The 22,500-nt window shown below is 44.5% G+C and overlaps 3 protein-coding genes across 5 annotated transcripts in view; 2 read left to right on the forward strand and 1 right to left on the reverse strand.

Annotated features, from left to right (window-relative positions):
• The window catches only part of psd2 (pleckstrin and Sec7 domain containing 2), a 21,870-nt gene extending 17,337 nt beyond the window's left edge, over positions 1–4,533 (forward strand). Inside the window, 2 exon segments of the mRNA XM_042062064.1 lie at positions 317–460; positions 3,420–4,533. Coding sequence (XP_041917998.1) covers positions 317–460; positions 3,420–3,626 — 351 coding nt within the window. The 3' untranslated portion in view covers positions 3,627–4,533.
• Positions 4,534–12,696: 8,163 nt separating this feature from the next.
• purab (purine-rich element binding protein Ab) lies at positions 12,697–15,201 on the reverse strand. The gene has a single exon (XM_042062052.1). It carries the CDS (start codon positions 14,933–14,935, stop codon positions 14,105–14,107), a length of 831 nt encoding a protein of 276 aa, XP_041917986.1. The 5' UTR covers positions 14,936–15,201; the 3' UTR covers positions 12,697–14,104.
• Positions 15,202–16,166: 965 nt separating this feature from the next.
• nrg2b (neuregulin 2b) overlaps positions 16,167–22,500 on the forward strand; it is a 64,160-nt gene continuing 57,826 nt past the window's right edge. For all 3 annotated transcript variants that reach the window (XM_042061987.1, XM_042061988.1, XM_042061989.1), the window contains exon 1: positions 16,167–17,996. In XM_042061987.1, the coding sequence (XP_041917921.1) occupies positions 17,582–17,996 (415 nt within the window). In that variant the 5' untranslated portion in view covers positions 16,167–17,581. The remainder of the gene's footprint in view (positions 17,997–22,500) is intronic.

Genomic DNA, 22,500 nt, shown 5'->3' on the forward strand with positions numbered 1-22,500 from the left:
CACACACACACATTCAACGCACGCACACACTCACATGTAATGTACGTGCGTCATGTATGCACACATATATCCACACACACAGAACACACATATGCACTTATACTGTACAAGGACTCTCAAGAAGAACACCACTACACGAAGTTGTGTAGGACTATTGTGGTCATAATTTACCATTGTCTGCATGTGTGGATTTGCATATTTATTTATTTATTTATTTATTTGTGTGTGCTAACGCTTATGCGCGCCGCGTGTGTGTGTGTGTGTGTGTGTGTGTGTGTGTGTGTGTGTGTGTGTGTGTGTGTGTGTGTGTGTTCAGGAGGAGCAGCTGTGCGCTCATGAGAACAAGGTGAAGCAGATCTCTCTGGAGCTGGAGGAACACAGAAGGAGTTTGCCTGAGCTCTCTCCCAAGAGCAGAGATACGGAGGAGCACCGCCTCAAAGAACACTACCTGGCCTACGAGGTTAGTTAGCCTCTCAGTGTGTGTCTGTGTGTGTGGGAGAGAGAGAGAGAGAGAGAGAGAGAGAGAGGAAAAGCCTCTCTCAACACATTCTTTCTCTGTCTCTTTCTGTGTGTGTGGGTGTCTGTTTTAAGCCTAATTTATGCTCCCTTTCATATAAAAATAGACACATCCGTTTCAAATGTTGCTCCGTTCAAACGTTGCTCATTCTTTCAGAGAATGTGCAAATGGACGAAATCACCCTTCGGTCCGTTCTCTGCGTTCATATTTTTTTAGCATTAATGAGCCTGTCTTCCAACATGGTAGTGATGGTTACTGGTGTTGTATCGCATTTATAAGATCTTCTGCATGAAAGACTTATTTATTTACTATATGTGTGCACATTACTAATATGCTACAGGCATGTTTCATTTGTTGTATTATATATCTAATGTTAAATATAACATGCTAAATGTAACATTAATATGAATCAAAATGTGAAGAAGATGTACAGACCATCAGCAAAGCAACATTATGGCATTGGTAATGTGGAACTGCTAATAGACATTAGCTCTTAGGTGGCAGTGATATATTATGAAAGCGTGTTTAACACTAGAGGGCGATGTTGCTAGCTATGCTGCTGAAATGCACAGCAGCAAGACTGTAGAGGAAGGCGAGAGGGGGGATGACCGTGGATACATCCCAAAGCTCTATTTGCATGTGGCACCGCTCCTCGCTCCTCAAAGCTGGACGTCATCGAGGATGTCTCATTTGTCTAATTGCAACCAGAGGAGGTGAGAGCGAGGGGAGAGGAGAGAGGTGGAAGGGCCGATACGCGAGGATAAACGAGGGCATCCTACGCAGAAGCATTTTCTGCTGGAATAATCATGAACTACCATGCAAAGTTGATGCTTGTTTTGTTCATATGTTATATTTAAATAAGTATTCATTCATGTCTCGAGAACTATCAAACTACCTCATTATCAGGCTAAATAAGTGGGAATAGTCCATGTTCATATGATATTTTTAGGCTTTGGTATACAGTAAGTTCATATTCTCTGCCAAATGGTCTGTTTATTCTAGCCTAAGAGGTGATGCGCCACATCATCAGTAAATGACGTCTCTTAAAAGTGATGTGTGAGTGAGCAGGACGTCTCATTTCTCATATCTGTCTCTCCTTCATTCCTCAATCCTCCTATCGTTCCTTCCTTGTTTCCTTCACAACATGAATTAGCAGGAGGGGCTAGGACCGGAGGGAGGAAGGATGGACAAATAGAGAAATGATCTGCTCCCTGTGTGTGATCTCCTCTCACTGTATCCCTTCTCCCTGGTCTGCCTACTGCAGAGTGTGTGTGTGTGTGTGTGAGAGAGAGAGAGAGAGAGAGAGAGAGAGAGAGTGTGTGTGTGTGTGTGTGTGTGTGTGTGTGTGTGTACAGTATGTGTTTGTGTGTGTGAGTGTGTGTGTGTGTGAGAGAGAGAGAGAGAGAGAGTGTGTGTGTGTGTGTGTGTGTGTGTGTGTGTGATTGACTGTAACCATGGGCGGACTGGCCATCTGGCATACCGGGCATTTTCCCGGTGGGCCGACGCACCTTTTGGGCCGATAGAATAGGCTATATATAATTTAATCATCAATCAATTGGCCAACGATCGGCCCAAAGGAAGGACAACCAGCGGCCCATTGGTAACATTTCCATATTGACACTCGACTGATCCAATAACAGCTCACGTCAGGCCCCACCCCTCGCATTTTGGCTCAGAGCCAGGATTTTGTGAGCGCATCAAAAGTTAATCGAAGTTGCCTACACGAAATTGCGGCGGGTGCCGGTAGTGACAATAGTGCAAAAGTAACACCAATGTAGAAGCTTCAAAAATACAATATATGTCAGCAACATGTTGAAGTTCGTTGAGTTTGAACGAGGATGTAAGCAAGCATACAGAGCAAGGGACAGTGAGCAGGTGGTGGAGCCTAGTTGAGGCTACATGATAAGAACTCAGTGGTGGAGCAGGTAGGCTATGTGTGACATGCCATGCTGACGATGATGATTATAATGACTTATTAATTGCGATAATGTAATGATATGGTAATGATAACGTAAGGTCATGCTGTGATTATAATAACAAATAGCGCAACTTAAATGTTCTAAATTAATGATTTGTAAACCCGGACAGCAAAAGAGTGTCATCAAATCGATGTTAATTGTTGGTCAGATTGATCAGTTTCCGTCAGACACCCAAAATTCAACATCAATGGCATGAGTGGTGGTTGGTCTCTCAAAGTAGAGCGTCGAAAGGGTTCTAACTTGGAAGGGTTATCATGGTAAAGATGGGCTAAAAGACTGTAGACTGACGAAAATGTAGGCTACAAAACATCAAGTCATATTCATGCACAAGCCAACTAATATACAGTAACTAACCTATACGATAGGCTACTGGAAGACATTAAAGATAATTAGTTAATAGCTATAATGTTCCAAAATGTACCAGCAATGTAGTATAGCCTAAAGGAATAAAATATTTCCAGCAACAGCCCTGTTTCGTGTTGTTTCAGTTGTCCTACAGTGATAACTGGTATAAATTACATTAATGTCTAAGACAATCTGGGCAATTTAACTCTTTACTCATAGGCTTCAGTAATTTTTGGTGCTGCTGTCAATTGTAGCCTATTGAATAATTTGAAATGATACCTTGAATTCAAGCAGAAACTCTTCTTTAATAATTGCTTGTTAGCCTACTTGAATATGGAGATCATGTGCTCCATGGCTACCTCTGATCAGTCAGAGTGATAGCCAATGAGGCCTACATCACTTTCAGTGCTCCATGACAGTTGAAAATATATGCATAGTTAAGGAGGGTAATGCAAAGATTTTGTATTTAATTAGGTGTGCCCGACCGATTTGAGGGCCGCTTGGGCCAAATATGCCAGGGCCGATTTTTGGTCCCAGTCCGCCCCTGACTGTAACTCTGCTCCCTCATGTCCACACAGAGGAGCCGTTATGAGACATACTCGTCGCTGCTGCAGGCCAAGCTGCGTCTGGAGACGGACGACCTGGACCGTCTGGAGGTGTGTGTGCTGAGCGGCGAGGCAGCCGCACGGGACGGAATCATGCGCAAGACCCAGTCCAGCCCGCACATCAGCCCTGGACACGGCATCAATGGACGGAGCATGCCACGGACACCCCCTCGGAGCTGAACACACACACACACACACACACACATAGTATTCATACACACACATGCAAGAACATTTACTCACAAACTTCATTTACATACACACACACACACACACACACACACACACACACACACATACACGCACGCACACACACACACACACACATCCATCATCCATGTTCAATGCAAGGCAAATGCCGTTAACAAATCCCAAACATAAACACTGTACTACACAGACCGACGTAAAACACACCGACTCCACACTCACAGACACACCCCTCCCTCACACCTGACCTTTAACCTTTGCTCTCTGACCTCTGCGCTTGAGAGGAGGAGTGGAAAATAGGAGTGGAGGAAAAAAAACAGAACACAAAAAAGCAAAAACAAAACAAATGTAGCATAAATAGCTCCTTAAGTCCCCAGTCCATGGGCTTAGTGCCACCATAAGTATTATAGCTGTTGTCCTGACAACTGCAGTGTTGCCACCAGGCTTGTGCAAAATTCCAGAATTTAATTGAAACTGGCTCTTAAATTCCAATTCAATTCTTGAATTTCACTGGCATTTCAATTGAGGTAGCAAACAGGAAGCAGAATTGCAATTCAAATTGTGCACAACCCTGGTTGCCACTAGCATTCCATTCTGTGCCAAATGCAACATAGAAAGAGAAATCCTCCAAGAGGACGGGACAGATCGTCAGCAGAGGAACCATGGGAACCACTACGATGTCACGTCACAGTGACATCACGCCTGCATGACGTCATAGATCTGGAACTTTTGGTGGTACTGCTGCCATCAGAGTGTGGTTTAATCAGAGAGGGTGGAGTTTAGGATGTGTGGGGTGGTTTCTTACAAGGGCTCAGCCCATCTGACAAAGCAACACAAACCAAGACTCACACACAACCACACACACACACACACACACACAACATATACATACACACACACACACACACTCAAATACATACACACACTCACATACACACTTGTACACAAATATACATACACACACACACACACACACACAAACATACCCACACTCACAAACATACACACACACACACACACACACACACACACACACACACACACACACACACACACACACACACACACACACACACAAAGACTGCCCCATGTAACATGTAGAACCACACAGAGAATTGCACACACCGTCCGTAGTAGTTTCTATGGACTTATAACTCTCACAATAAGAGAGAAAGCCTGAACTCTTGACTGACCATAATAGTTTATTTATTCTTTTTATTTATTATTTGTTTGTTTGTTTTGGGACTTGCAGCTCTATGGCGAGAGAGGAGTTGCTGAGCTATCTGAGATTCTCAATACCACACCATTGCTATGGGCCAGAATGCTGCATGATGGGACAGTGTGGACCTCCAGCAGAGAGGGGTTACTGCTAGAGTGACACTATTATGAGATGTATAGGACCGTGTAATGACTTATTCCATGTTTTATGCACGCTGTATGTAAAGACTGCGGACTGAAGTGGTCTGAGGAAATGCTAAGTATTTTATGGAAGTGGGATGAGGTGTGTGTGAGGCTCTGTGTGACAATGTATGTCTCCATATTGGTATGAGTTTGAAAGTCTGAGAGGGAAATAAAGAGAGATGAACGCGTGAGACAGAAAGATGAAAGAGACATACTGTAGAATGTATGGCGGTGTGTAAAAGTTAAGGGTTCTGTTATGTTGATGGAGAGGGTGCTGTCTGTGAACAGCTCTATGCGTGGATGACCTCAGGATCTGTTATCTCCTGTGTTCGATCAGAGTACCACTGTCAGAGATTAAGGACTGCACCTCCTACAGCCTGGCTACTGAAATGGACTACATTTCCAATCATCTGTGAAAAGGACTGCATCTCCCACAAGCTCAACGCTGAAATTGACTACCTTCTGAATGGCTGTTGTAATGGACTACATATCCCATCACCTCTCTGCCTCCATAGAATATTGACCCACGGTCTAGCTCTGTAATGGAATCCGTCATGTCACTGTAACATTGTAATATGTTATTTAAAAAGTGAAAATATATAACAGAAACGCAGCGGGACTGCCCCCACGCTCTCTCTTGAAGCTTAAAAGTAGTCCAGATAAATGTAGCCGTCGGAGAAATGTACTAGACCAATCATTAGCATCCATAGGGAGGGACAGTGGGGTGTCATCCGAGCCTGGAGCCCACGGCACTGGGCGTTAAATGGTACTACTGTTCTGGAGTCTTCCACCGGGACACGGACGCCTTCCCTGCCCCCTCGCGCCACTAACCCTCGTAGGACACACGTGCTGCTTGGCTTGGTTAGGACACGTGGCACCATAGACGCGAAGTGAGCTTTTTTTCCTGCAGATTGCGAGAGATCTGGGGTGAAATTAGAAGTGCTTTTTATATACATTCTTAGTAACGGCTTTCTTATTCTCTTGTATTACGCCTCCCCGCCCTGGCTGTTGTGCTGATATGACTTTCCCCGGTATTTAGGGTAGCAAGCAAATGCTGTTGTACTAGAGACTGTGATTATCCGTCTATGTTTAATCTCGCTTTAACACGGGGAGTTTGGCTGAAGTGATCTAACTCCGTGATTGCGCGCTCTCTTTTTCTGGGCACTTTCTTGTCACGTTTACTCTGGAGAAATGTTTTTATTTAATTGGTCATGGCTATTTGTTACATGTTAGGACACAACAGATGAAAAGCGCCTTTGCTGGTGACAAGTAAAAGTGCTTCATAAAGTCCTTTTTTAAAATAAATGTGTTTGGTCTGCATTTCATTTCCCTTTAACTTTAACGCAGTAAATTACTTAAGTAAACTATCAGCACGGGAGTTTACCTTACCCGTTGTCTTAACTAGCCTAATCAATACCATGTGTCTATATCCTGAATGTTGCAAGCCTTCATATATCATTATCCTGCATATTTACAAAACCATATCATGAAACCCAATTAATACTACAAAAATCACTGGTCGCTTTGGGAAAATGGATTGTTGCTATCTATAAAGATATTGGATATACGGACTCACATTAAAGATAAACAATATTGTTATTATTGAAAAACTTGACACCAGGCTTGACATATTTTCCTTTGATTTAACTGTTAAACATTATCTGTTCCCAATCTAAGCTGTGTTGGTTTGTGACACACATTCATGTTTATAGAATAAATATGCGTCACGTTAGGACACCAGACCTGCCCTTATAATTAAGCTTTTCTTCAGGACCATGGATAGCTCCTATATGATTGACGCGTTGTTTGGAATGGCGCCACCCAGGCTGGTGGTAGTTCCCGAGCTGGTCTGGGTCCGTCCCCCTGGGCCTGATCCGTTTCTCCTCAGTTTCTACCCCTGACATCATGATATATCATCGCAAATAACACCAGGGAGTGTACAGTGTACACCTTTACGCTGTAAAAATCCCATTGTCTGGGGAAAGCATGTGTGACTTACAGCCTTCATAGACCACAACATCACAGATACTTACAGCAGACACCTTTTGCATTAAGAAACACAGAAATGTCTTGCAATATCTAACTTACCAAAATCATTATTATGTATAAAAAGAACACTTGTTCACTATGAATTACCACAGTGAAGTACAGGATTTTCCTTTCAGCATACCCAGCAGGATGGAGGAAACATTTATCATTATAAAACTGTAGATGTTCTGATCAAATTGCCATTTAAACATAGAAAAATTAAAAAAAAAGTTTATAAAGAGTTTAAAATAGAAACACAAAACCAAGTTCCAAATACCAGTCCATTAGTTTAAAGATTGAAAAACCTAATGATGAACCCCTGTGTAGAATTTGAGTACTGGGGGAATGTTGTTTGTCTGATGGAAACTACATACATAGCTTAACATAACATCTACAGTATCCTCCAGATCACTTGAGACTGAATTAAAAGTTGGAAGATGAGGATGTTAAATTATGTACTTTATATAGAGTTTATAAAACTGGGTATTAAAACTCTTTAACTAACCTTGCATCTTTAGAGGAGGATTAATATTAAATCTGCATTACCTGCAATTCATTATTATGTAGTCAATCATTAACATTAGTATGTCATTATGCACCTACCTTTTATGTAATATGTCTTAGTGCTGGCATTCAAAAATAGCTTGGCAACTAATTGACTTAATGGTTTGAGGTATACTAGATGTTGGCAACATGAACTTCAGTATGTATCCTTTCTTGTGATTCATTATTAATAATGTCCATAGTTTGATCAATCTAATTAATTGATTATGTTAGTATGGGGCTCTAAATGCTGCTTTTGGTTGCATTTCCAATGTGAAGAACCTTTCACTTGATGTAAAGGTTCAATGCAAAATCATGGTTCTTTATGGAACCATATAGTGATGAAAAGAACCATTTAAGCACCTTAATCTTTTAGAGTGTAATGCTGACCTAGCAGAGGTAAACCAGAAAGGGTTGAAGGGTCTTTGGGTAAACACTTCATAATCAGTTCTGTTGCTATTCCACTGCCACGTTGTGATGGCCAGTATAGAGGGGAAGGGGAGTGGCCTGGAAGGCCAAGCATTCTCTACTTAACAGCTGATTATTACTGAGGTCATCAATAGTCCATGTGCCTAACAGAAACATCGATCATGACCTTTCACCATATATCTGTGCTTATATTTGAAATCTCCTAGGCCATTTCTAAAGGAAGCTCTGGTGGTCTGCCGTCTTCAAAGACTTAAGTCCTGACTTTGCCCATGATGGGCCCTTATTTGAAAGATGGGCAAAGTGCCTGAAACTTCTGTAGCTTCTGGTCTCCAAATGACCTCACAGTGATGAGACGCCTGCTAGACACAACACGACACGGCGGAAACCACGCAGCTCAGGGAGGAATGAATGTTTTATTGCAATTAGTCATTTTCAGACGAAAAGAGGCTCTCCAACTCAGAAAACATTATACCTGTACAAAACACACTGTTTACCAACAACAGAAACTTCATAAAGTGGTGAGTATACACAAACAGCAAGGAATGGAGAAAAAACATTAAGATACGGCTTATCCTGTCGACGACAATGGTAGTAATGGTGATGGTGATGATGGCTATAATGATAAGGGGTACAGTTTGGAGGAGATCTAAGCCAATTGAAGCACCATATTCATGTCGTAAGGAAAGGCAAAAAAGAAAAGAAAACATCTAGAATAGTGAGAGAAGTTAAACATAGATGCATGAGTTTGTTGATCACAGTTGTTTTAATCATCAGACAAGTTTGTAATTTTTTTTGTTTGTTTTGTTTTTTTCAAACCAACTAGAGAAAAGAAGAGTCTTCACTACTGCTTCACCATGCAGTTGAGTTCAGTTAACCGTCTCCAACACACACAAAATAGACTTCAGGAAGTAAGAAGAGCTTGATACATTTCTGCCCGACAGCAAATTGTCACGAAGCCTGGAAAGTAATTTCATATTTCTTTGAATGTGAGATTCTCCTATCAAAAATAATATGCAGATTTTTTTTACTTATCTTAATACATTTAAAGTGCAAGTATTCATCCATTTGATTCAATGCTTGTTAAGTACAAAATTCAAAGGAAAAAAAAGAAACAGCAATATGCTTTTCCTGTATGTATTTATATATTTATATATATTTATATAGAGAGATATATCTATGTGTTATCTTTTTTTCCATAAAGAGGAGCATCATATGTAACAAACCATATATACACACACACCACAGGTCATATATATGTATGTATATATATATATATATATATATATATATATATATAATATTTATAGATAGATTTTTTTTAAGTACAACACATTTGTCTGGGTTTAAAAAGAAAATGAGCACAGGATATGTGTGAGATGTCCTTGTGCAGTAAACCTCTGCCTCATGAGACCAATACCGCCCTCCCTCCATCTTGGACCAACACCCCACCACACACACTTATGTTATAATCACTGCCTTTCATGGATCCCATACTACAACACATCATAGTCCCCTGCCTTCAACGACTGGCGCTCGAGGCCATGGAAGTACTGCATGACAGAACTGCCGATCTCCCATCAGAAGGAGCAAGAGGAGATTCGGCCTGTACAATCTGTTAGTGTGTCTTCAACTCTGTCTCACACACACATAAAACACACACACATACACACACCTAACCAAACCATTTGCTCATTGCAAACAGTGGAATGGGTGTGTTTGAGCACCAACAGACAGTGTGTTACCTGTCTGCGGTTCCCTTTAGAATGGTTCTAAACCGGTTTTCCAGAACACATTGATTTTTATTTTTTTTTTGTGGGTGATTTTTTTCTTTGTAAACCGAAATGGAATCTTCCTAAATGACTCACACTCACACAAACAAACACACACGCACACATACACAAATACAAGCACAAAAATATATGTCTTTTTAAAATTTAATATTTTTTTTTTGTTTAGTCTTTTTTATACTTTTTTTGCTCTCTTGGGTTTTCTGTTGATTTAATGGGCTGTTTACATGATTTTGAGATGTTTTTTTTTTTTTTTCTCAGGTCAGTCATTACTGGTCTTAAGTGTGCGTCCACACACTGACTTATGATGGCAGGTAAGACCAGAACAAGCACCTCTAACAGGGGAGTTTCCTAACACTAAAAAGAAAAAGTGCCACCACACGACCCGCCACTCAGTACTATCCTACGGCAGGAGGGCATGGATGGACACCTCTGGCTATAGAGGCCCACCTAGCGAAGGTCAGAGGTTGTTGCTAAGAAAACAATCATAACATGAGAGTTGATTGGTCTCCTCTGTGCATTACCTCCAAGCCAGGCAGTATGCACTAAGACAGCTGTTTTAGTGCTGTTTCAGTAGCTCTCTCTCTCACACACACACAAACGTGCAAACACACACATACCCACCGAGACATCTGTTTTAGTACTGTTTCAGTAGCTCACTCACTCTCTCTCTCTCTCTCACACACACACACTCACACACACACTAAGAAAGAGCTGTTTTAGTGCCATTTCAGCCATTAAGGATGAGCGATTAGTCTCTTTTTAAAGAATCACACTTAGAAAGTAAAACATGTGCGTATGTTTCTGAGCATTTAAGAGGCATTTCAGCACAAACGTATGTTGTGTTTTCCATGTTTGTTAGTCTTTTTTTTCCTCTTGTGTTTTCTAAGGGCCACCCTCTACATCTCCGCCATATATCTGTGGTCTGCAGATAAACCCAGTCACAGAGTAACAGGGGAGTCAGGGTGCTTTCCAGTTTCCATTTCCTAGAGCTGTTCACGGCACACGGCACACAGAGGAGGGGAGAGCTGGACAAGTCTGTGTACGAGAGAGACCTCCAAAGAGGATCACAGGGACAGTGAACGGAAGCTAAATATCTCTCTCTCTCTCTCTCTCTATAACAAACACAAGCCTACACACACACACACACACACAAGGACGTCCAACATAACTCGCAAGTCCTACGCATGCTGAAGGGTCAACATACCTCGGACCGAATGGCATAAGTAGAGGATAGACGTTCCCCTTGTTAGCTAATAAGGGCTAACCATCGGCATTGCACATGTTAGCTAACAAAAGCTAACCATAGGCATTGCTCATGTTAACAAAAGCTAACCATAGGCATTGCACATGCTGAGAGGTATGGAGGCAAGCGATGGAAGGCTGCTCTCTAGACTGGATCTGGTCTAGACCTGGATCGAACCCTGGCCAGCTCTGTCCTTGTGTCCACTAGTAGCCTATTTGTTGGTGGCATGGTGTGGTGCTCCTAATCATCTCTCTAGTAAACTCAGTTCACTCAGAAAATGTGAGTGGAGTCAAGAGGAGGAGCTCGCCCTTCTGAGAAACAAACTTCTACAGAGTGTTCAAGCAGGAGTTTTGTCAGGATGTACAATAGTGTCAGGGATGGATGCTGCCATGGCCTCTGTTAATTCGTTTGCAGTCTGCCTCAAACCAAGAACGAGTCTGAAGTTTGAATCTGAGATTAGGTCATCTGGTCAGACAAAAGGTAGACCCACTCAGCCGATGATGGTGTGTGTGTGTGTGTGTGTGAGTGAGAGAGAGAGAGAAAGAGAGAGAAAGAGAGCGAGATAGAGTGTGTGTGTGAGAGAGAGAGAGAGAGAGAGAGTGTGTGTGTGTGTGTGTGTGTGCATACATGGGTAAAGGAGAAGGTGAGAGAAAGATATTGTGTGTGCCTGTGTCACAGCTAAATGCCACACGCAGCCTGATCTCAAACAGGACTTCAGAAACAGTTGTAGACATGAAGTAGCAGAACAAAGCTAAATAATAATAATAATAATTAATAACGTTCAGAGGAATCTTGCTTTCTTCAACTCTGACATTGGTTATACTTTTTTATAGAGGGAGTCAAAATAAATTAAAGATTTGTTGTTGTTTTTAAATTGTTTTCTTTACACAACATTCGTTAAAGATGCTTTTAAAATAACTTAAGTCTCTCTTTTCGGCAAGCATTGTGCCAGTAGTTCTGAACTTTAAGAGAGTGAGAATGTATCAAACACGCTGGAGCAGCGAACTGCATGGGAACGTCCACCTGTGGAGAGCCTACTCCGGGCTCGTACGCGGCTCTACCGGTGCGTCACTCGTCGGACTAGGCACGACTCGTAGCCACGGACACAGTGCCGAGGATACTCGCAAGGAGAGATGGACGTCTCTGCTCCGTATGTCTCCATAGCCGAGTGCCAAGATAGAACCTGTGGCGCAGGACTCCGCCAAAACGGGGACCAAACCACGAGGAGGTCTGTCATCCTTTAATCTTTTCTATATTTTTGCGTGTTAATAAAAAAAAATCAAGAAGTGCCAAGAAGTGCTTCACATATCCGTCGTAAGGGAGAATTCAGTCCTATGCGTCTTATAGAGAGAACTGGTTCCATCGGTACACAGAAAATGCCACGGTTGGCACGTAGGCAACCATATTGCACGCGATACTGAAATATTGTTACCTTTTGAGAAGATGCGCTGGAATATGACAACGTGTGGAGTGACGTCACATCGACAAAACAAAGAGGTAAGCAAAGTGATTTTGTTTTAGCAAGACCGGCAAATTCCCACAGCGCGCGTGGGAAGTAGCACCATAAACAATCCCCCCCCCCCCCCTGCACGCACCAACACCCCTTCCACACCCACCCACAGGACAACAACCATGTACAACTTTACTTTTTCCATGTTTGTGTTTCACACAGAGCTTTACGAGCAGTCCCTCATCCCTCCAGGTGAAGTTATCCATGTTTACATCACCGCGCAGCTTGATCTCTGCAGATCACCGTCGGCTTCTCCAGATGACAAGACAGAGAGGAAAGCCGAGTAGGCTACTTTGTGTTTTGAGTTTGGCTTCTAATGACAAGTCCGTTTAGGAGCACCACAAGTGTCGCAGTAACGCGCCTGCAGTGAGCCAAAGACGAAGCAAGACGAGTGACTGAAAGCGTCGGGGCGCGTGGAGCATGTAAACATGTGGAGCAGGGATAAGGCACCAGGTTGTTTTTGACGTTGTAGAGGACGATCCGCGTGGGCCTCACGTGCCGCCCGCATGGATTCTTCTCTCGTAGAACACGACTCAAGCTCGTACTGGTGGACAGCTCCTGCTTTGTATAACCCCCCCTCCCGCCCACCCCAAAAAGAGAGAAAGAAACAAAAGAATACTCCCACAGAAAACGTGGGCATGTTCAGAATTTAAATACATCTGATTCACAAAATCATATTTCATTATTCTAAGTTAGCACTTTTTGTCATTCCATTTTCCCAAGGGGGTACGGGTGCTGGGGGCTGATATTCAATATTAGGACTTGCGCACTGGTCATAATGGGACGTCACCTGCGACCTGACGCTCTCGTCTGCCGTCTCTACTATTTCAAAATGGCAAACAGGTGAATATAAAGTACCTCTAATTCTTCAAATGCATGTTTACTTTTAGTTTTTTTTTCCTTTTTTCCAGATAGATGCTTGTTAACACGTCTTCCAGAGCCTGTACACTGTGCGTACAAACACACAAGGACGTAACGGCCTTGCTTTAGTAGGCTATCTGCGTACCATATACTCTGTGTAAACTTCTAGGCTGAAGTTTTATTTCATAAAACTCCTAAATATTATTTGATTTGTGCTGGAGTCAAATGTTAGCACACATAAAAACGTATATATATATATTCTTTTCTTTTTTTCGCTATAACATCTTGAATTTGCACTTTGGAACCCATTTCAATGGCCTGTACGTGTAGAAAACTGGCTGTTGACAGGGGAGAGACAAACTCCGGTCCAATATCATTTTTTGTGAGCAGAAAACGGTTCATAGACCAATGTTACTGATAGCAGCGGCTTACTGTAGTACGGTGGTAAGTGGGTAGTATCCGGCGATGGGTGGGATGTAACTGCAAGTCTGTGAAGGTTGTGGTAGGGTGATCCCTTGGAATTCTCTCTCGCGCTTTTAACATTTACAGTAACGTTTGATTAAATGTCATTCGTTATTTCATATATATATTTTTTTTATTTTTTTTCAGCGGTCTCTCTCTGTCTCGTCTGAAATCCGTATATCCATCAATCCTCGTCTGCTTCGTCTCCATGTAGGCCCTCCGGTAGCAGCTCGCGTGCCCTCCTCTCTCGACTCCGCTCTTGGATCCGCTTCATCTCGTCCGCGTATTTACAGAACGTTGCGCCGAATTTGGACCACACTTTGCAGGGCACTGTGATGGAGTTGCGGTAGGTCGGCTTCACCTCGCTAACGCGCATGAACACTCCATACTTGTTCGAGCCCACATCGAAAAAGAAGCGCTTATTGTCCACCGTAAGTGAAGTGCCTTCCGGTAGCTCCGCGGGCTCCTCGTCCACTCCGTAATCATCGATGAGTTTAGCCAACGCGTCGCGGAACTCAATGAGTCCCTGGGCTGGAAGCGCGATGGTCTGGCCTTGTGCAGTTCCCAATCCGGGCCCCCGATTCACGGTTTGACGGATCCTCAGAAACCGCCCCCTCTGGTTTTCTTTTAAATCCATGTAATACTTCCGATTCTCCCGCACCAGAAACTCGCTCTTTAGGGCCCGCCGGGGCTCGTCCTGCACCATCTCAGGGTTACTAGGGCCCAGCTGGGCGTAATGCTCGATGAAGTCCCCTAAGTAGTCACGGAACTCCACAGCTACTGACATCGAGAGAGTCAGGCGGCTCTTGTTTCCTCCGGCCCCGACCTCAGCTATCTTCAGGAAGCGGCCTTTGGCGTTCTGCTTGACGTCCAGGTAGAAGCGCTTGTTCTGGATGTCAACGCGTTTTGAGGCAAGCTCCTCGGTGTCGTGCTGAAGGCGGGACGGGTGCATCGGGCCGGCGCCGGGGCCCGTGGCGAATCCTCCGTGCTCACTGCCACTGTCTCTATCCGCCATGATGTGCGTCCCCTCTTACCTTCTCGCAGTGTGCCTCAGCCTGCTGCAGCCCAGATCGCAGTAGAAACAGCTAATGCTCTCGCGAGATCAACACATGACACAGAAGGTTGCCGTTGGAAATGATAGGGACTGCTGCACCGAGCGAGTCTGAAAATTTGGTCGTAATTGTGGGTGTGTTTCTTTGAGTCAAAGCTGCGCCTAACTTGCGCAGCTGTGCGCAGAGGAAAGGGGAAATGTAGACACTGCAGTTGAATTGGCATTTCAAGCATTTCAGTTCCCCTATTCCTGCTTTCCCGTCTTTAAGCGGTTCTGAGGTCACATGACACGAGAGAAATATAAATCAACAGGAATAATAGACGACTCCAGGGACCATCTCTCATTTTGTGCTTTAAAGTATAAACATAATTTACAAGTAAAACCACTCAGGAAACGCTCTTCAAAGATTGGCTCTATCAGCACACACACATTGCAAGTTTATTATCACAAACGGAAAAGCACAATGAACACACACTTTTTTCAGAACAATATTATTCCATAAGTATCATAATTGTTTTGTGTGTTTATTATTTTTCCTGCACAGTACTATTTCATTCTTACTTATTTAATTAATTGCGATTGCAAACGTTTAAGTAAGTAAAATAGAGTCTGCTCTTTTTTACGCCCTGTCTTGCTCATTTAACCCCGCATGTATGAGACTGAGACAGTATACGCCGGGACAGAACTCAAGGGATGGCACTGCATGCCAAAACGCCATCACTTTTTTAGGGGCAGAGTTCGTTCCAGCGGCTTCAGCACCATGGTCAGTTCCACTTCCGAGCAGCAAGCCAAAACGATGTGGACTGATGTGGATCAGTTGATGTGCTGAATGAACAAACTAACACACACGTTAACGGTCTCTCCCAAACGGCATAACTGTTGCACTGACTGTGGAAAACTGCCTAATAACGCGCACCTCCCCTCTCCCACTTTGGGCATCAAGGAGGCCTTTATTACATAGATCGGAACCTTACGGGCCCGCCTCGCACCTTCCCAGACATAAAACCACGGAAATGAAAACTGTTACATGACATGTCAGGAGTGTAATTATGAGGCCACTTTAAAACCCAGGTTTCGTAGAAGGGTTCCAGCTGATGGTCGATGCTGACAATAAATTCTCCATCGTTCTCTCATGTGCGACAATTATCAGCTTCAGCCTGTAGAAGGCGCTCGACAGCAGCGGATAAAGCCATACACTGCCTCAAACGTCGCATTTATTTGTGCCAAGGGAAAGATGCTGGTAATATTTACACTATCCACTTGGCGACTGCCGTCAGACTGTAACTCACACACACACAGCGCGAGTGCGGAGTTATAGGAAATCTTATTTTCTGGTCCCCTCTCTCGCGCGCTCTCTGCGTCTCATTCATCAGCCGACTGCCAGTGTTATGACACACCACCATTCTGTCGATACAGACAGCGTCCTGTCCTTATCTGATACCCGCAGGACCTGTTGCGATTGCCACCGTGCGCGAAAGGGCGTTGAAAGGTTTCGCTCCCGCTCGGGCGACGCCTGGTTGGTCGGTTTGGGGGCCAGATCTGTGAATGTGACCTGAATGCAGCCGCGTGATTAAACGAAAGAAGGATAACGTCAAGAAAAAAAACATTGCTGATTGTCCAGCGCTCGAGACGACTGAGCTACTTTCGCAGCGTTAGTCATCGCAGCTCGTGGCCTGGACCATTTCTACCAATCCTACTGGGGATCACAGCGCGCTCTCATGGGAAACTGATTTTTTTCCAAGCAAAAGTTATAAGGCGCTGCATTGTATAGGTTCTGTACGTTAATGACGTTGGTGCGAATGCACGAGTTGCTCTATTCGCGCGCTTCGACGGATACTGGTCTCGTGCGGATGTGGATTCTTGGAGCCTTTCCGTGACCTACAAGGCGTCGTATGTGCTCTGACGGCACATCACGGAATTTGCGCAGGAAGTTCGCACAGACAGTAGCGACCGGCCAGGTGATGTTTGCTCACGTAAGCCGGCAGTGTGTGGTGGCAGAGCGGGCAGCGAGCGAAGGGGACGCGCTTGTTGCATCGCCCTACTGAGCAGCATCCTCGGCCGCTCGCTCCGTGCCGTCTTGCTTGGGCGTCGATAACGCTCGCCGCGGAACATAACCCTTAACACGGTAGGATTTTCCGATGCTGTTTTCTCTGTGCCAAGTCTGAATCGTTTCACATCGAAAACCTCGTTTGAAAGTCAGTGCGCCCAGTGTGAGCCATGACATTGGCTGGATAAAGAGGGACCTGCGGCGTTTTGCAGTAGCCCCGTGTTGTGGTAAGGCAGCGTAATTTATGAATGCAATTTTGCGTTTCGGAATCAGTATTTGAAGGAGAATGCAGCAACGACATTTTTTCAACCGCGCATCACTGCTGACTGGAGCTATTTCCGGTTCCTAAGTGGCTTGTGTTTCCCCATCGCGGGCTGCATGGGGCAGAGCGGCTCGCACACAGATGGCACGGACTCTTGCGCAAGGTCTGCCGCCCCGCGCCTCTACCGGAGCCCATTCACAGTCTCCCGCCACCGTAACCCGACTCTATCATCCGCGCCCCTCGTCAGCCCCGAGAGCACTGCAGCACCGCGAGCGGCCGCCTCTGAGCCCCAGCAGACGGCATGAGCAGGAGACTTGATCTGGCGCTTTTCTCCATGCTGCTCGTGGGGCTCTCGTTCGCGTGCTACGCCCCGAGCTTGGATACCCCGCAGGAACAGGCATACCGGGCGGCGGTGGTGATCGAAGGTGAGGTGTTCGCGCTGCCCGAGAACGTCTCCGTGGAGCCGTACAGTGTGAATGTCAGGGTGCTGGACGTGTGGCCGGTGAACGGCGGCGGGCTGGAGCGCGAGCAGCTCGTCACCGTGGGGGATTTCGGCTCTGAGGCGCCGTGCGTGCTCGTGGAAAAAGACCACAGATATATTTTTTTCATGGACCCTACTGAGGAGCCTTTAGTATTCAAAGCGTCTTTTGCTCCTGTGGACGCCAACGAGAGGAACCTCAAGAAGGAGGTGGAGAGCATTCTGTGTGAGGACTGCGGTAAGTCTGCCCTGGGTTCCTCACTAATGGGCCATTGCTATGGTGATGCTACAAGGTAAATGTGTGTGTGTGTGTGTGTGTGTGTGTGTGTGTGTGTGTGTGTGTGATCATGATTTTTAATCAGTTTCGCAGCCTACCCGGCCATGTTCCCCGTTTCCCGACCTGAGGACAGGAGGGCTTCTCTTCCTAGAATTGGATGTAGACACACCAGAAATGTGGCGATGCGCGCACGCTGGGCGTATCTGCAGCATTGTTCCCCTTATAAACATTTTGGAATACCCCTGATGGACACACACACACACTCTCACACACACACACACCTTACACATCTCTCTCTCTCTCTCTCTCTCTCTCTCTCTCTCTCTCTCTCTCTTACTGTCTGTCTGTCTCTCTCTCTCTTTCTCTCTCTCACACACACCACACACTATATACAATGTCCGTTAGAATTAATCATTCGACTTGATACTTTAATGTTTGTGCTGCACCATGTAAAATCACCTTCACCTGTCAGTATTCGGAATCCCGAAGCCTTATCTGAACCCACTGGGCGCGTGGTAATTGATGATCCTATGCATGTCATATGGAATGACGTAGGTAGGTAGGTAGGAAAGGTAGGCATGCATGTATGTTAAGCCAAATCCAAAAGGGAAAGCCATCGGTTATTTCCCGCTAGAGCCCCTCTTAACAACCTCTTCCATGCATGGCTTCGAGCTTCAACATATCGGTTCGCCTTCAGTCAGCACGGAACACTTGGCCATGTGATGGGAAAGTGGAAGTGGACTCGTGCTGTTTGGCTGCGGCGCGGAGCCGCAGGTGTCGCTTGCGTCGGTCAGTGGGATTCCTTTCCTAACGCAGCCAGGCGCGAGGCCACGACAGAAGTCGCTCATGTGACTCTGTGCTCCGTGTAAAACTGGACGAAGCCGAATGCAGGGCGACAGGTTTCATTCATAAATTTTGCGTAACGCCTTCAATACGCATCTGAGGGCATTGGAAAGCATCAGAGTGAGATGCAGTGTTGAATTCAGACAGTGATTGTGTTTGAGATGGTTTTGGACTCAAAGTCCACTACAAGACACAGTACAACACATACACTTTATTTGTATTTGTATTTGTACCACTGACATTAGGTGGGGAGATAAAGAAACCATGCAACATTTTCAAGGTGACCAAAACAGACAACTTAAGTCCATCCTTCACAACCTGTCATCTGAAAGGGGAAAGGTAGACATACCAACCAGCCTCTCTGGCAGATTGTAACCAATTGTAATTTGGCATGGTTCAGCAAACTCCTTTGATTCCTGTCCTGCCATACAGTACCCATGGGAGATGTGATGACCTTCGAGTCTCTCTTTCTCTCTCCTTCTCTCTCTCACTCTCTCTCTCTCCCTGTGTGTTTGTGTAAGTGAGAGAAAGGCCCCACTGTAGTAAGCTCTCCAAGTTGTCTGTGAGCCTGCTTTCTTGTGTAACCCTGGGCTCCTGTTTGATGACTGTAGTTCACAGGTTGACTGTGCACTGTCAATTTATATTTCCTCCTATACAGTATATATTCCCTCTCTGGCGTGGTGCACATACCCACCTGTCATAGTTGTTCCAAAGGGGTGGAGGCATGAACGCTTCAGGATGCCCAGGGCTTTTTTAATATGCTTGAAGGACTCTTGGGATTTAGGCTGGGGAACTTGAGCTCTTTCATGCTCATGATACCTAGCTACCATGCTGAAGTCTGACTGTATTTTGCACTGCTTTAATGAGCGTAATAAGTCTAGTAGAATAGCTAATCACAGTGTGTAGCATTTTATTTGTATGGTTATTTTCTCAATTACAATTCCATTTCAAGTTTAGTAAGATTTTTTCAGAACAGACTGTTGATGAACCATCTCTGGTGGCATGCAGTGGATTGGAGGGCTAGATGTTGTGATGAAAGAGGCATAGCTGACACAATAAGCCTGAACATGAGAGAGAGAGGGAGAGAGAGAGAGAGCATCAGAGTTGTGGGAGGGTCAGCAGGCGTTACCATCCCCTCTTTAGACATGGAGCGCTTCAGCAAATGGAGTGCATTTACGGTGGTCTCTGCTGTGAGAATACCTAGAGTATTCGTCTTATCCTGCCTCGTAGCTGCTGTGAGAACACCCAGAGTGCTTGTCATATCCTGCCTCGTAGCTGCTGTGAGAGTAGTCAGAGTACTTCAGAGTAGTTCATATCCTGCCTCGTAGCTGCTGTGAGAGTAGTCAGAGTACTTCAGAGTAGTTCATATCCTGCCTCGTAGCTGCTGTGAGAGTAGTCAGAGTACTTCAGAGTAGTTCATATCCTGCCTCGTAGCTGCTGTGAGAGTAGTCAGAGTACTTCAGAGTAGTTCATATCCTGCCTCGTAGCTGCTGTGAGAGTAGTCAGAGTACTTCAGAGTAGTTCATATCCTGCCTCGTAGCTGTCTAAGGGCAGAGGTTACCATACTCATACTCTCCCTTTCACTCGTACGCTCACTCACTCAATCATTCCCTCGTGAATTCATTAACTCATGCACTCTCTCATTCACTCACTCCTTCACTCACTCTCACTCACTCTCTCTCTCACTCACTCTCTCAATCTCTGTCTCTGTCTCCCTCTGTTTCTCACTCACACATTCTTTCCCTCTCTCTGTCCCACTTTCTCACTTACTCATTCACTCAGTCTTGTGTATTTATATTCAATTTGTCTTTTTTTACTTTCTAAAGCCTGTTTCTTGTAAAACCATCAAAGAAGAGTGTAAGGCGAAGGCTGCAATTGTGCATCTTGAGGCTTGTGTGCAAAAGAAAGCAAGGGTTGTCAGCTAGAATACTGTGCATATTTGGTTACTGAGAGCTATTTAAACCACTTTCGACTCCATGGGAGTTTTATTATGCTGGGTTTGCTGGTGGAGTCGTGCTGGTTGAAATTAGTGCTACCACTAACAACTCATTTTCTAACGACTGATCTGTCGACTAATATTTTGATTAGTTGACTGATCTAAACGACTAATTTAAAAAAAAATCAAGTATTTGTTGTTTTGTTGTGTCAGTTTTATTTTGAACTCAACTGAAGGGCCAAAACATAAAATCACTGGCGAATAGCTTAGGGGTTTGTCCAGTCCACATTGGGGGTGGTTTTGCTATCAAACGTTATCAAATTTTGTACGCCTGGCGCAACAAGGCGGTTCTTATGTTTCTTAATCCGTCATGGGTGTGTTTTGGGCGTAACATCCTATAAAACAATGAAAATGACATCTGTCATTCCCTTTAACAGCAAGCAGCGCAACTTCAAACAACAACAAGCAGCGCAACTTCTTTAGTCAGCGGCGTATTTGAAGGAATTTGCTTGCACGTGAGACTGTATGGAACAAGTATTCCACTAAACCAAGCTTTACTAAAACCTAGCAGAGTAATAGCCTACACGCATCTGCACTCGTCTATTATTTGAACTCATTGGCAAAGTGAACCTCACTTCACCGTGGTGTCATAGTCAACGACAAAACAGTTATACACAGTTAATTACTTTTACTATTGACACAGTGGGTTACCATTGAAAACATAGCCTGAAAAAAGCAACACTTACCCCAATAATATTTAAATGACTGAATAAAAAACCTAAGGACATTTATCCTTCAAAGAGGTGTTGCTGCTTACATCTCGTGACACTGCATCTTCAGCTGTGCTTCATATGCGCCTTTCGCTATAGACCAGGTTTTTCTTGGTCAGTGGCGTAATGCTTCTTAGATATTGTAAGATAGCGATGTTTAGATAATGCGCCAAGACCACACCTTAGGTTGTTATTTGCCACACCCCTGAGCGCATTGTTCAAAGAAAGAGACGCGCATGGCGAAAAATCGGAGTGTACGATAGGAATATGTTTTGCATCATGATAACAATACACTTTGCGCTGAGTTTTAGATCGCCAAGATAAATCCCTATGCATTAACAATCTAAGCATAAGTATCTGCTTTTCCATTAGGCTATAGTATACTGGACATAATTCACCATACTGTTATTGACATGTGTCCCCTTACTTAACTACATATGCTTGTGGTAAGTGTGTTCTGTGTTGTGAGTTATGCTACGATCTTAGATGCGTTCAGGCTGTTTTATGCTTCTGCGTTGAATCGACGGCGTACCACCGCAGACACCTCTGCGTCGCCGTGAACCCCTCTCTGACCCCTCCACCGTAGCTCGACGTGCACCTCCAAAAAATTTTAACTTTGCGTGGAGGCGACCTTGCGGTCTGCGATTGGTCTACTCGTTCTGTGTGTTAATAGTCGGTGTTTCAAGCAGCCTACTGTGGGGAGTTAGCAACATGCTAGTTCACTGATATAAGCTTTGCAAATAAACTCAGACATTTTTTGGTTACAATTATGTTTGTAAAGTGTCTATATGTCAGTAACGTTTTGAAATTAGCACTTTGCCAGCAAGCAGTACTTCGGGGCATTTGTGCTAAAGTAAGTTTGCTTGCTAACATAATTTAAACTGGCTGGCAGACACCTCGCAAATAACATCAGACT

This window comes from Alosa sapidissima, chromosome 14 (assembly GCF_018492685.1).
Source record: "Alosa sapidissima isolate fAloSap1 chromosome 14, fAloSap1.pri, whole genome shotgun sequence".
In the NCBI taxonomy this organism is placed as follows: domain Eukaryota; kingdom Metazoa; phylum Chordata; class Actinopteri; order Clupeiformes; family Clupeidae; genus Alosa; species Alosa sapidissima.

Coding starts and splice junctions, on each gene's coding strand:
- purab (XM_042062052.1), bottom strand. CDS start 14,935: ATGGCGGATAGAGACAGTGGCAGTGAGCACGGAGGATTCGCCACGGGC.